This window comes from Mus caroli, chromosome 3 (assembly GCF_900094665.2).
Source record: "Mus caroli chromosome 3, CAROLI_EIJ_v1.1, whole genome shotgun sequence".
Lineage (NCBI taxonomy): Eukaryota > Metazoa > Chordata > Mammalia > Rodentia > Muridae > Mus > Mus caroli.
In genome coordinates this window covers 126,744,697-126,757,042 of record NC_034572.1, presented here as the reverse complement: position 1 = coordinate 126,757,042, position 12,346 = coordinate 126,744,697, and the positions used below count along the sequence as shown (strand labels likewise).

At 44.0% G+C, this 12,346-nt stretch overlaps 1 protein-coding gene across 3 annotated transcripts in view; it reads right to left on the bottom strand.

The window, feature by feature from the left end:
- Ppa2 (pyrophosphatase (inorganic) 2) overlaps positions 1-12,346 on the bottom strand; it is a 74,001-nt gene that overhangs the window by 43,464 nt on the left and 18,191 nt on the right. For 2 of the 3 annotated variants that reach the window (XM_021158331.2, XM_021158332.2), the window contains exons 4-5: positions 11,649-11,702; positions 7,787-7,906 (exon numbers count right to left, since the gene is read on the bottom strand). The exons of the other annotated variant lie outside the window; for it this stretch is intronic. In XM_021158331.2, the coding sequence (XP_021013990.1) occupies positions 7,787-7,906; positions 11,649-11,702 (174 nt within the window). The remainder of the gene's footprint in view (positions 1-7,786; positions 7,907-11,648; positions 11,703-12,346) is intronic. 3 annotated transcript variants of the gene reach the window in all.

The following is a 12,346-nucleotide window of genomic DNA, read 5'->3' as shown; positions in this document are numbered from 1 at the left end:
CAACATAGTCTCTAGCTTCTAAAACAAAATGCCCATAAAATCATAAGTTATTCTGCTTCCTGTGTTTACTTCTACTGGTTGGCATTTGAAAGTAATGTGCATTTTATTAGTAAGGAATAGCTCTGCAAATGTAAAGAGCATTATGCTGTCGAAAAAAAAAATTCTGACACACTCTCTCTGTATACTGTCCTTTTCTTGTGAGCTGAGCCTATATCAGCTGAGTCATCTCTACAGCCCGTGTCCCTTAGATTGAGACAAAACTGTCTTCTCATAACATATATGCAATACAGCTTTGGAGATTTCCCCCACCCCCTATTTTTTAAAGATTTACTTTTGTTTTATGTGTATGGATGCTTGCTTGAATGTATATATGTGTACCACACACGTGCCTGGTGCCTGTGGAGGCCAGAAAAGGGAGTTGGATCCTGAAGAATTGGAGTCACAGCTGACTGTGAGCCATCATATGGCTACTGGGAAGTGAACCTGGGTTACTGCAGCAGTAACATTGCTCCTAACCACTGGGTCATCTCTGGCAGCTCATTGGCGGATTTTTCTGTTTATTAATTGGCATACTGAACTCACTATTTCACTCTCAATATTATCTATCAATTTAGTTCCTAATATTGAGGAATTAGCAATATAATGAAATCTTCTTAAACCATTTATTACTGTTAATTTTAGGGTCATTTCTTCACGGTGTTCTGAACCAGCAAAAACCAACCAAACCCAAAGGACAGACTGGTCTCTTGCCCACCCCTGCCTTTCATACTGTACATCTATAGACTTCGGGTCTATTATAAAAGAGGTACATTAAACAGCATCACAGCCAGGCATGGTAGTACACGCCTTTAATCCCAGCACTTGGGAGGCAGAAGCAGGCAGATTTCTGAGTTCGAGGCCAGCCTGGTCTACAGAGTGAGTTCCAGGACAGCCAGGGCTACAACAGAGAAACCCTATCTCGAAAAACTGAACCAAGCCAAACCAACCAAACAACAATAACAACAACAACAAGAAGCAGCATCACTTTTCATTTGAAACTACAGGGTAATTTCACTTCGCAGGGGAACGTGGAACAATGTAAAACTTTGACAGTGCCCTCTAGTGGAAGTTTAGGTGCATAACAGGGCAAAAGGAAAAAAAATCTCAGATGAATGAAGGAGTATCAAGAGGGACACATTTAAACTGTTCAATTAAATAAGAAAAAGGGCAAACAGGACAAAGGGCGCTAAGGACACAAGTAATTTAAGAGAGAAAAATAAATATGGATGATTTATACATGTAAGAAGAGTAATTCCCAAGTTCAAATCCCAGCAACTGATTGATGCCTTACAGCCTTCTGAACTGTAATTCTGTGCCTTGGGCCTGGAGAGATGGCTCAGTGGTTAAGAGCGCTGCCTGCTCTTCCAGAGGTCCTGAGTTCAATTCCCAGCAACCACATGGTGGCTCACAACCATCTGGGATAGAATCTGATGCCCTCTTCTGGTGTGTCTGAAGACAGCGACAGTGTACTCATATACATAAAATAAATAATTTTAAAAAGAAAAAAAAGAAAAGCAATCGATCTGAGAGCCACAAATTAAACTGCATTCCAACACTATTTCCAAACACTATTTTGAAGAATTTAGAGATCTGTTAACCCAAAATAGTAGGACACGGGTCACCTGGAACCTATGCTATATAATGCTGGTAAGAACGTATGAGTCATTATTTGAGAATGTTTAGCAAAGCTGAATGGGTATATAACCCACAACTTGATTCAAAGTGTGTACCCAGTGGATAATCTAAAAAATAAAAAAAGTCTTAGCATGGAACCAAGAGAGCATAACGAAGAGCCACAAACAACCTCTTAAGAAATGAGAATAAATCTATGAACATGGAATCGGAATGCATATTGACATGGCTTAAAACAAATCCTAGCTTTTTACAGGAACTGGGGGTCATTACCTTACAATCTATATTAACCAATATGCTTGTAACCACCATGTTCTGGCCCTTAGGCCTCTTTGAAAATCATTTAAAAAGACAAAAAAAAAAAACCAAAAAACAAAAAAAACATCAGCACACAGGTGGTGTTGAGAGATTCTTGTTGATCATCTAGGTTCCCAACACCAAATTAGAGAGACTGGGAGCTACACATCCCTGTCTGTTACCCCCTCAAGCCCCCACCCCAACCCCGAGCTTCACCTGGATAGAGTCTGTCAATTTTATCAGCAGCAGCTAACACCAGCGGCAACAGCTGCACTGTTGAGCAAGCTAACGGGCTTAGCCCTGCCCAGAGCACATCATCCTATTACAACAGCTTTCTGCGTAGGACTCATGATCAGACGAATACACAGACCTAGAGAGAGTTAGTCTCCTGTCTCAGGCTCTAAATTCAACAAATAACAACATCTAGCCGGGGGTGGTGGCGCACGCCTTTAATCCCAGCACTTGGGAGGCAGAGGCAGGCGGATTTCTGAGTTCGAGGCCAGCCTGGTCTACAGAGTGAGTTCCAGGACAGCCAGGGCTATACAGAGAAACCCTGTCTCGAAAAAAAAAAAAAAAAAAAACCATCTAATATTTGTAGTCAATGACTCAAATTGATAAGGAAGTTTAAAATAATAAACATGTCAACACTGTATTCAGCCTGAAGGCTTTAAAGTGAAACTGACTCTTTAATATTCTCCAGACAAGTGTTCTAAATATGCACTCAGATAAAGGGAATGCTGGAGCAACCCTCGTAACCATGGGTAAACTCAAGTTCAAGGCCCTGGGAGGAGAAAGATGACGTTTACTTGAGGCAGAGTTGTGGTTGGAGGAAAGCTGTGCGTGGGAGAGAAGACAGCCAGAAAGCCTAAGAAAATGATGTCATAGCGATGGGTCACAAGCTCATCATTAAGATTTCTCCTTTGTGTTCTGCTGCTCGCATGTCCTTCCAAGCAGTTGGCTTGGTGACTCTTCTCAGTGAACTCCCTGCTCAACCAAGACAAAATGTGGGCAACCAAGTAGACTTAATATCCATCTGTGTGTCTATGAAGCAAGCACATCCTCGATGAAGTTGTTGACTTAGCCATTCTCAGAGCTTGTGATGGTTTGTATATCCTTGGACCAGGGAGTGGCACCATCTGAAGGTGTGGCCTTGTTGGAATAGGTGTGACCTGGTTGGAATGGGTGTGTCACTGTGGGTGTGGGTATAAGATCCTCACTCTAGTTGCCTGGAAGTCAGTCTTCCACTAGCAGCCTTTNGATGAAGACAGAACTCTCAGCTCCTGCTGTGCCATGCCTGCCTGGATACTGCCATGCTCCCACCTTGATGATAATGGACTGAACCTCTGAACCTGTAAGCCAGCCCCAATAAAACGTTGTTTTTTTATAAGACTTGCCTTGGTCATGGTGTCTGTTCACAGCTGTAAAACCCTAACTAAGACAGAGCTGTTCACTGTTATGCACAGAGCGACAGTCCTGTTATCTTTGCACCTGGCCAGCCTCACCAGACAAGCACACACAAAAAAACCGATCACCAATTCAGTGTGCCAAGAAGCAAACTGGCCCCTTGAAACTACTTACCAACAGAACAACCCTGAGCTAATGACACCTGTATTCTAACGTCAAGAAACTGACAGTAAACAGAACAAATCATAGTCAGTTATAATATGGTGGATATTTAGAGAAATGGGGAGTAACACACAGGAATAGTCATAACAGTTCAAGAGTCAGGGTGAAAAGATTTACAGGAGACTTGAGAGACATCACAAAGACTTGGCCCAGAGCAAACATTCCAGCCAGTGACCCGTGTGCACATTGGAAAGGCGTAGTCCAGAAATAAGGCAGTGGGGGTGAAAACGGAAAAGGGAGTCAGCTGGAGGGTGGGCAGGGGAATGAAGAAGAGGGGAGAAAAGGCAGAGGGTGCAGAGGAGCGACGAAACGGCATCCTAAAGGGGCCAGTATTTGGCTCTCATTCTAAAAGCTATATGAGCAATAATCGTACAAAAATTACATGAGATTGTGCCTTGCCATGAGCAATCTCTGTAATTTCAGGTCTAAAAACTGTTCCATTCAGTGATGCTTATGTGGGAGAGAACCTGACATCTTTAGTGAAGCTGCACATGGATGCGGGTGCTCAGGCTGAGGTCAGTCTGCGTTTAAAAGATAGTATGGAAGCAAGGACAGACGTGCTCGCTTCTCTCCTTCACGTCCAGCCCCCTCTTAGCTCACTGTGTACTCGCTCAGACCCCTCCCGTGCACTGCGTACCACTACGGTGCCTCTCCTCTGAATGCCTGCCCTACCTCCTCCCTTGTTTCTCTGAGGTCTTTGTTCAGACAATGCCAAGTCATGGGATCTTCTCGCTGTCTGAATGGAAACACCCCTGACACCCCACGGCCCAATCCCCTGCTCTACTCTACTCTTACATTCTTTCTTCAAGATTAATGTTGTCAATTTATGTGTAGGAGTGTTTAGTCTACACATATGTAAGTGTGGCTGGTGCCCCAGGAGATCAGAAGAGGGGTCTGGGTCCCCTCAGACTTGGGAGTTACAGATGGTTGTGAGTCACCATGTGGTTGCTGGGAATTGAGTCTGAGTCTTCTGGAAGCAGCCAGTACCCTGAACCGCTGAGCCATCTCTCCAGCACCTTCTTTCATATTTTTAACATCTGCCATTTCACTCTGTTGACTGTCTGACTTTCTGTGTGGATTAAAAATTCCCAAAGAATTTGATGACTTTGATCTCGGCTTTTCATCCGGTACTCAGAACGGGAACACTCTGACAAGTATGAAGCCCCCGTGAGTTCGTGCTGAATGAGGAGGTACTGTGGAGGCCTGGAGATCACAACCCTGCGCAGTCTTCGGGAGAAGAAGTAGAGAAAAGGGGGAGTCTTCCAGTGAGCCATGGGGAGAGTCAGTTTTCTGGCTAGTTTTGTGTCAACTTGAAACAGGCTAGGGTTATCACAGAGAAAGGAGCTTCAGTTGAGGAAATGCCTCCATAAGATCCATCTGTGGGGCATTTTCTCAATTAGTGATCAAGGGGGAAAGGCCCCTTGTAGGTGGGACCATTTCTGGGCTGGTAGTCTTGGGTTCTATAAGAGAGCAGGCTGAGCAAGCCAGGGGAAGCAAGCCAGTAAGTAGCATCCCTTCATGGCCTCTGCATCAGCTCCTGCTTCCTGACCTGCTTGAGTTCCAGTCCTGACTTCCTTGGTGATGAACAGCAGTATGGAAGTGTAAGCTGAATAAACCCTTTCCTCCCCAACTGCTTCTTGGTCATGATGTTTGTGCAGGAATAGAAACCTTGACTATGGGACAGTCAGATAGGGCAAGGGGACAGGTTAAGAGTTTCAGACTTGATCCTCTTACCACTAAGAAACCAGTGAAAGGTTCTCGCATGGAAAAACATCACCAGGCCTTTCTGCTGTAGAGATGGTCTCTCTGTGTAGTCTTGGCTGTCCTAGAGCTCTCTATGTAGACCAGGCTGCCCTCAAACTTACAAAGAACTACCTGCCTAGGCCTCCCAAGCGCTGGGATTAAAGGTGTGTGCCACCACGTCTAGCCAGATCTTTATTTTTGAGACATTATTTTGGATGTAAGATGAAGCATGAAACTTAGTTAATGCACAGCATACAGAAAATTAAGAGACAGGTCCAGTTCAGCTTAGTTGAATCAGGAAAGGGCAACTGTACGTCACAGAATCAAAGCAGGACGGATAAGAACACCCTGAAAATTCAGACACACCCAGAGCAGTACAAAAAAAAAAAAAAAAAAAAAAAAAAAAAAAAAAAGAAAAAAAGAAAAAGAGGCACCTGGTCTTTAAATAGAAAACCACAAAAAGATCCTCCTTTCATTTTCAGTCATGATCTGGCACCCCTTCCTGTCTCACCAGTAGATCTGCGTTTTGTTAGTTTGCTAAACTTTTTGAGGGGCAGGATAGGGCTGAGACCAGGTCTTGCTATAAATAACCTAGGCCAGCTTCCAACTGGCAGTAACCTTCTTGCCTCAGCCTCCCAGGCGCTGGGATGACAGGGACGGGGGCTACCACACCCAGCTTTGCCTTATTATTTTCTGAATGAAATAAAATGACAGAATCAGTAAGCTAGTGAGTGGCACTCGTCACGCTACATTGTAACCACTGACTTAGTGGTCAATGGCTCTAATCAAACTGTAAATAACTTTGGAAAAGGAAGAAATGATACAAAGCCAGAGGTTCTCAACCTGTGGATTTCGACCCCCACAGGTGTCACATATCAGATGTCCTGCATATCAGATATTTACATTACAATTCCAAATAGTAGCAAACTTACAGTCATGATGTAGCAATGACCATAACATTAGGAACTGTATTAAAGGGTCGCAGCATTAGGAAGAAACCCCTATACTGAGCACTAATCCTCCAGACAGAAAAATTGCTAGTGGTCATGGAATGCTGTCCGTCACACATGTCTAATGAAACAGTCTCGTGTACCTCAGCACAGCCACGGGCAGTAGATATCCACGGTCTCCACTTTACAGGTGAAGACAGGGGCAGAAGCACAAAGCATCTTGTCCGAGGTCACACGGCTGGCTGTGGTGTGACAGCCAGGCTCTGAGGTCACTGCTCAGTCATCCATCACTCTGCTGAACCTGGTGCCTGACTCTCATCTGTGCACATCTGTGTCCTAGCACATCACCCCTAGGAAGCAGCTCAACGATGGATATTAGCTTATTCCTGAACGGCTCAGCATTGCCTATCTCGGTTTTTGCTGCTCATCAGTAGCTTCTCTGTCCCCCTCCCCCCTTCAGCCATGTGGTCTCCTCTCCCACAATCCCCTAAGCTGTTTTTAACCTCTCCCCCTTAGGTCCAACAGAACCACCTACTTAGAAACCCAAGAAGTCGAGGCGGGTGCCCTCATGGCTTGAACACTCTCATTTCTAATCACCGTTTCCAGAGTGCCAGCTTTACCCAAGCCTGCATCCACGCGGGTGGTCTGGCTGCATCAAAGGGAGGCTGGCTCTCGGGAGAACGATGCTGCTCTTCGTTTTCTCGGGACTGTTTATCCTAACCGGGCATCTGTTTTTCTCAGCTGTCCCTACTTCCTACAGGGCCCCCCACGTACATTTTCATGTAATTAAAAATTAATACATAGAAATACAAACATTAAATTTCTACACAGCTGATGACAGAGTGGAGTTTATAATAAGGAAAACAAAAAACAAAAAAACAGCACATTTTTCAGGTCTCTGTAACCCAGAGTTTGGCTCAGACGTGTAGAGATCTACTCAGTACACAACCAGGAAGAGCTGCTACTTCAGAGAGCGAGCGAGGAACTTGACAGATAGGGAGGAAGGGCCAGGAATGTCGGCATAGCTCTACAGAGGCAGAACAAGGCCCTGCCATCACGCTGGCTTCCACCTCATGGCCTTCCAGTCAGAACCCTGGACCCGAGCTCCAGCTGTAACTTAACTCAATTTTGCCTGTTAGGTTTATTACAAATAAAACCCACCTTGTCATAGAGAAATGTATAAAAAGCACACTTAAAGGTTAGATAAAGACTTGCTGAAAATTCTTCATTGGCATCGGCTAAGCCCACAAAGAGGGATGCACTCAAATGTCAGCTGTCAATCTTCTAAGCCTGTCTCCAAGAACTCAGTAGTGACGATCTGTGCAGTTTGAAGTAAAGTTTACTGGGACAAGTAAATGCCACATTAAGAAAAAATTAAATCCATAAATCCCTGAAACTGGTATGTGCTAGGAGCGACGTTCAATTCAGGGAGTTCCCAGCATTCACAAGGTGGTTTCTTTAGAAGGCATAAAAGTTTACCGCGATAACAAGGATGTTACCTGAGGGAGGGCCCCGTAATTCCATATATAGCCCTTGTGAGGGAAGATGTTTGGTGTGTAGCGCAGTTTTCCGTTCTTTATATCCTGCTTAATGGGGTTCAGGGGCTCCTCGGTGGCAATCTGGGAAGATCACAGGGGAAGGCAGGCACACAGAAGGGTAAAACCATTAGTCCGGTATGCAAAGAAGAGATTTTAAACCTACCGCGGCTCGAACAAATACCGGCATCTCAACTTACTGTTCAAAGGTGTTTTAAAGTAAATTAAGTCTATTCTCATTACTAATGAACAAGTACCATGTAAGAAAATCCTTCTGGAAAGAAGACACCCGATTACAGATTTAGGCTTAAATTATTTATACATGGCATTGTTTCTAAGAAAAACAGCATAAATGGAAAGGCAGGAGGGTGAAAGTTAATTGACAATTTTTTGTTGTTGTTGCTGCTGCTAGTTTGGGGGTTTTTATTGCCAAGTCTTATGATATCATAGTTAACTCAAAGGTTACCATGGTGAGGGTCTAGAGCAGTGGTTCTCCACCTTTGGGTCATGGCGCCCGAAAGACCATCAGAAAACACGCATATTTATGACTCTTAACAGTAGCAAAATTACAGTTATGAAGTAGCAACACAAATAATTTTATGGTTGGCTAGGTGGTGACCACACCTTGAGGAAAGGCTGCAGTCCTAGGAAGGCTGAGGACCACTGCTCTAGAGAGCCAGCTACAAGGTTAAGGGACCAGCTTCAGACACCAGCACATGTAACAGGTGGCTCTGCAAACAAACCCCTGTGAAACCAGCTCTGGGGGTGGTAGAGACGGGGGGATCACTGGGGTTTGCTGACTCCCAGCACAGAAAGAAGAGATACAAGCTCTAGGTTCAGGGAGATACTGCTTTAGAGGAACATAGGGAGAATGGTGGAGAAGCACACCTAGTGCCCTCTTCTGGCCGTTGTAGCACCTGCAGACACCCAAGCATACTGGGCACAGACACACACAAACAAGACTGAAAGCTTTTTGGACAGATGATATGAGCCGAGGATGCTTAGTCTTGCCATTGATTCAGCAGAATGCTGGAAGCCCTTCCCAGAGCAGTTAGGCAAGGGCAAGGAAAAGCATCCACACAGGAAAGGAAGGGGTAGAATCATCACTGTTTATAGATAATACAATACAATCATGTATATACTAATACAATCATGTATGCAGAAAGCTCTTAAGATTTTACACACACACACCTACCTCTAAAATTATGAAAGTATGTAGTAGAAAATGAATGTCGAAAATTTTCAGGACGCAATAGAGAAAACACAGCACGCAAAATTCCACAGTATTTCTGTGTGCTACCAATGAACCATCCAAAGCAGAAATCAGAGGCTGGCCTATTTACAGGCAAACAACAATAAATCCATTTGATGGAGGAAGAGGAAGATCTGTTCCTATTGAAAATTGTAAGTTGACAATGAAAAGAAAAAAAAAATCAAAGAAGACACACATAGACAAAAGACACCCCATGTTGGATTAGAAGTAGCATGAATCAGGGTCACTGTGATCCAGAGTGAAGTTCCAAAGTCGTTTAAAAAGAATAGATATGGGAAGAGCAAAGTGTGGAGTTTCCATGGAAACACACACACACACACCCTAAAATGTGAAGGTGATTGTGAGCAAAAAGAAAAACCATCGTCACATCACCGACTCCCAGCTACACTCGAGAACCACAGCAATAAAATCAGCGAAATCTGCAAACATCAGCCTCTGACACACAGCCGGGGAGACAGACGGCAAGTGCTTTCAGCAGGTGCCAGTCACACGCGATGGGGAAAGAGCATGGTCCTCACAAAACCACACTGGGAAGACAACGGAGATGAGCGGAAGAACAAGACTGAGCCCCTCTACCCTACATGGTTACAGAAACCAAGAGGAGATGGATTCCTGCAATGTAAGGCAGAGGCTGTTAAACTTTTACAAACCGGAGAAAAGAACAAGCTGGTATAGACAACAACTGTTTGGGTTTGACCATGAAAAACACAGGCAATAAAAGCAAAAATAGACAAATGAGGTTACGCCAACCCTAAAAGCCTCTGCACAGCACAGGTACAATTGACAGAGGAAAGCCAATATACATCACGGGAGAAAACGCGCTTCATCCACCACGGGCTTAAAGTCCAAAATACACAAGAAGCTGAAGAACTAAGGAGAAAAACAACCAAAAGCTGTAATTAAAAAATGAGCACTAGCCTTAGAAATTTCTCAAAGGAAGAGGCACAGAAGATCAATAGACATAAGAAAAAGGAAGTGGTCAACATAGCTATCAGGAATATTCAATCAAGACAATAATGAGGAAGCCAGCAAGACAGCTCAGATGGTAAAGGCATCTGCTGTCAGGTACATCACCTGGTGGGGTAGAGAACTTACTCCCAAAGGTTGTCTACCTATTCACACACACACACACACACACAGAGTCAAATACATGCACAGAGAGAGAGCAATGCTTACTGACAATAACAAAACGCCACGAGGGTTCATCTCATTCTAGTAAGAACAAGTATTATCTAAAAGACTTCAGATACTAAGTCCTAGTAAGGATGCATAAAGGAAAGTCTTTCACTGTCGAGGGGAGGAGCCTTGTACACTGGCGAGGGAATATAGACCAGCCAGCCATCTTGGAAAACAGTACAAAGTTCTCTAGGAACCTGAAAACAACTGGCATACAAGCTACTCAGTTCCAAGGACACAGCAAGGGAAAGGAGGGCTGGGTGCTACCACCGCGATCACAGCAGCCAAGGGGTGGAAACTAGGAAGGCCCAGCAACTGATGAACAAAGAAAATGGGCTCCGTGGTTGATCTCCTAGAGCGTGTGAGCCAAACAGGGGTTACCAAAGGCTTGGAAGAGCAGGAGGTGAGAAAGGATGGGGAAGCCGGATCCATGGGGTGGAGGAGCAGAAGGCTCTGGTCTGCACCGTGTGGGCATAACCGCAAAGAGTATAAACTCTTGGGCTAAGAATACTGCTGTGTTTGTCTTGACACCTATTGTGCAAGGCACAGTGGTAAGAGAGTAAAAATTTAAGATGGCCTCACCAGAGAAAAATATTTCAGACGATATGCTGATTTAACTTGACTTCATTTTTCTGTTATGTTCATAAATTACATTTGTACTCCACAAATATATTGCTCATTTACAGCAATTAAAAAAAAATCAGCTCAGATCTTTGTCAAGTGAGTTCATTTTAAACTTATCAAACATATTCACATGAGCATCGGAAAAGGGGAAAAAATATGATATAAAATAAACAATGGAATCAAAGTGCCACACTTGAGAAGTCGCCCCAAACTGTGAAGGGCTCATCGGTGGAAGGAGGGAGCAAGCATGACAGAGCTCACAAGATGGTTCCTGACAGCTTGCATTTCACGGAAAAGATTAAAATAAAGTCTTTAAGAAGACTTAACAAGGGCGAAGTAGGCACTCTTAGATAAGATCCACAAACTCAGGAGAGAGTGCTGTTCACAGGCAACCTAAAACTCTAAAGAACTAAACCCCCAGAAACGACACTGCCACCAGCAGCAGACAAAGCGCTTCGTTTGTGTCTATTCGTCTGAATAAAATTTGAACGTGTTCACCGCCGTGTCAAGGAAAGGCCAAAGCAAGTTACATAAAAGCGAGCCCAAAGACACAGAAACACTCTGCAGAGGGATAGTCAGATCAAAACATTCTGTTCTTGAAATTAAGGTCTAAGATCACAAGAATATTCCAAACAATCTCCTACATAGAGAAGTCTGTCATCCATCCTTCAAATAATGCCAAATAGCTAGAAACGATTCTCTTCTGTTTTTAAGTTAGCATTTCAATTTTACATTAATAAAATATATCTGTACCTCCATCTTGGCATTTGTCCACCGAGGTATTTCCACAACCATATTAAACAAATTCTGTAGTTAAAAAAGAAGAAGAAGAAGAAGATTACCATTTCTTATTCACTCTTTCTTTTTTTCACTTGGCATTGAGAGACTGTGTGCTAAATGAAAATCAGTACTGCCTTTAATAAGAGAATAGTGTAAGTTTCCATCCCACACATACAATGTTTCGTTCCTGGCTTCTACAGGCACCCAGTCCCTTCTTGCAGTTAGCAAGGCTGCCTGGCTCACGGAGGCGTCACACATCTAATGACCACTGCATACCATGACAGGTCACCCGACACTTGGAAGCACTTTTCAGGGCATCGACAATACTGGAAATCAGGAGATGTGGTCTGCTTCAGTGGTCTGTTTTGAGACAAGAGTCTTACTATGTAACTCTGGCTAGCCTAGAACTTGCTATCCAGACCAGGTTGCCTTAAACTGACAGGGATCTGCTTGCCTCTGCCACCTGAGTACTAGGGTTAAAAGCATGCAACGCCAAACTGGGTGTCTTAGTCAGGGTTTCTATTCCTGCACAAACATCATGACCAAGAAGCAAGTTGGGGAGGAAAGGGTTTATTCAGCTTACACTTCCATGCTGCTGTTCATCACCAAAGGAAGTCAGGACTGGAACTCAAGCAGGTCAGAAAGCAGGAGCTGATGCAGAGGCCATGGAG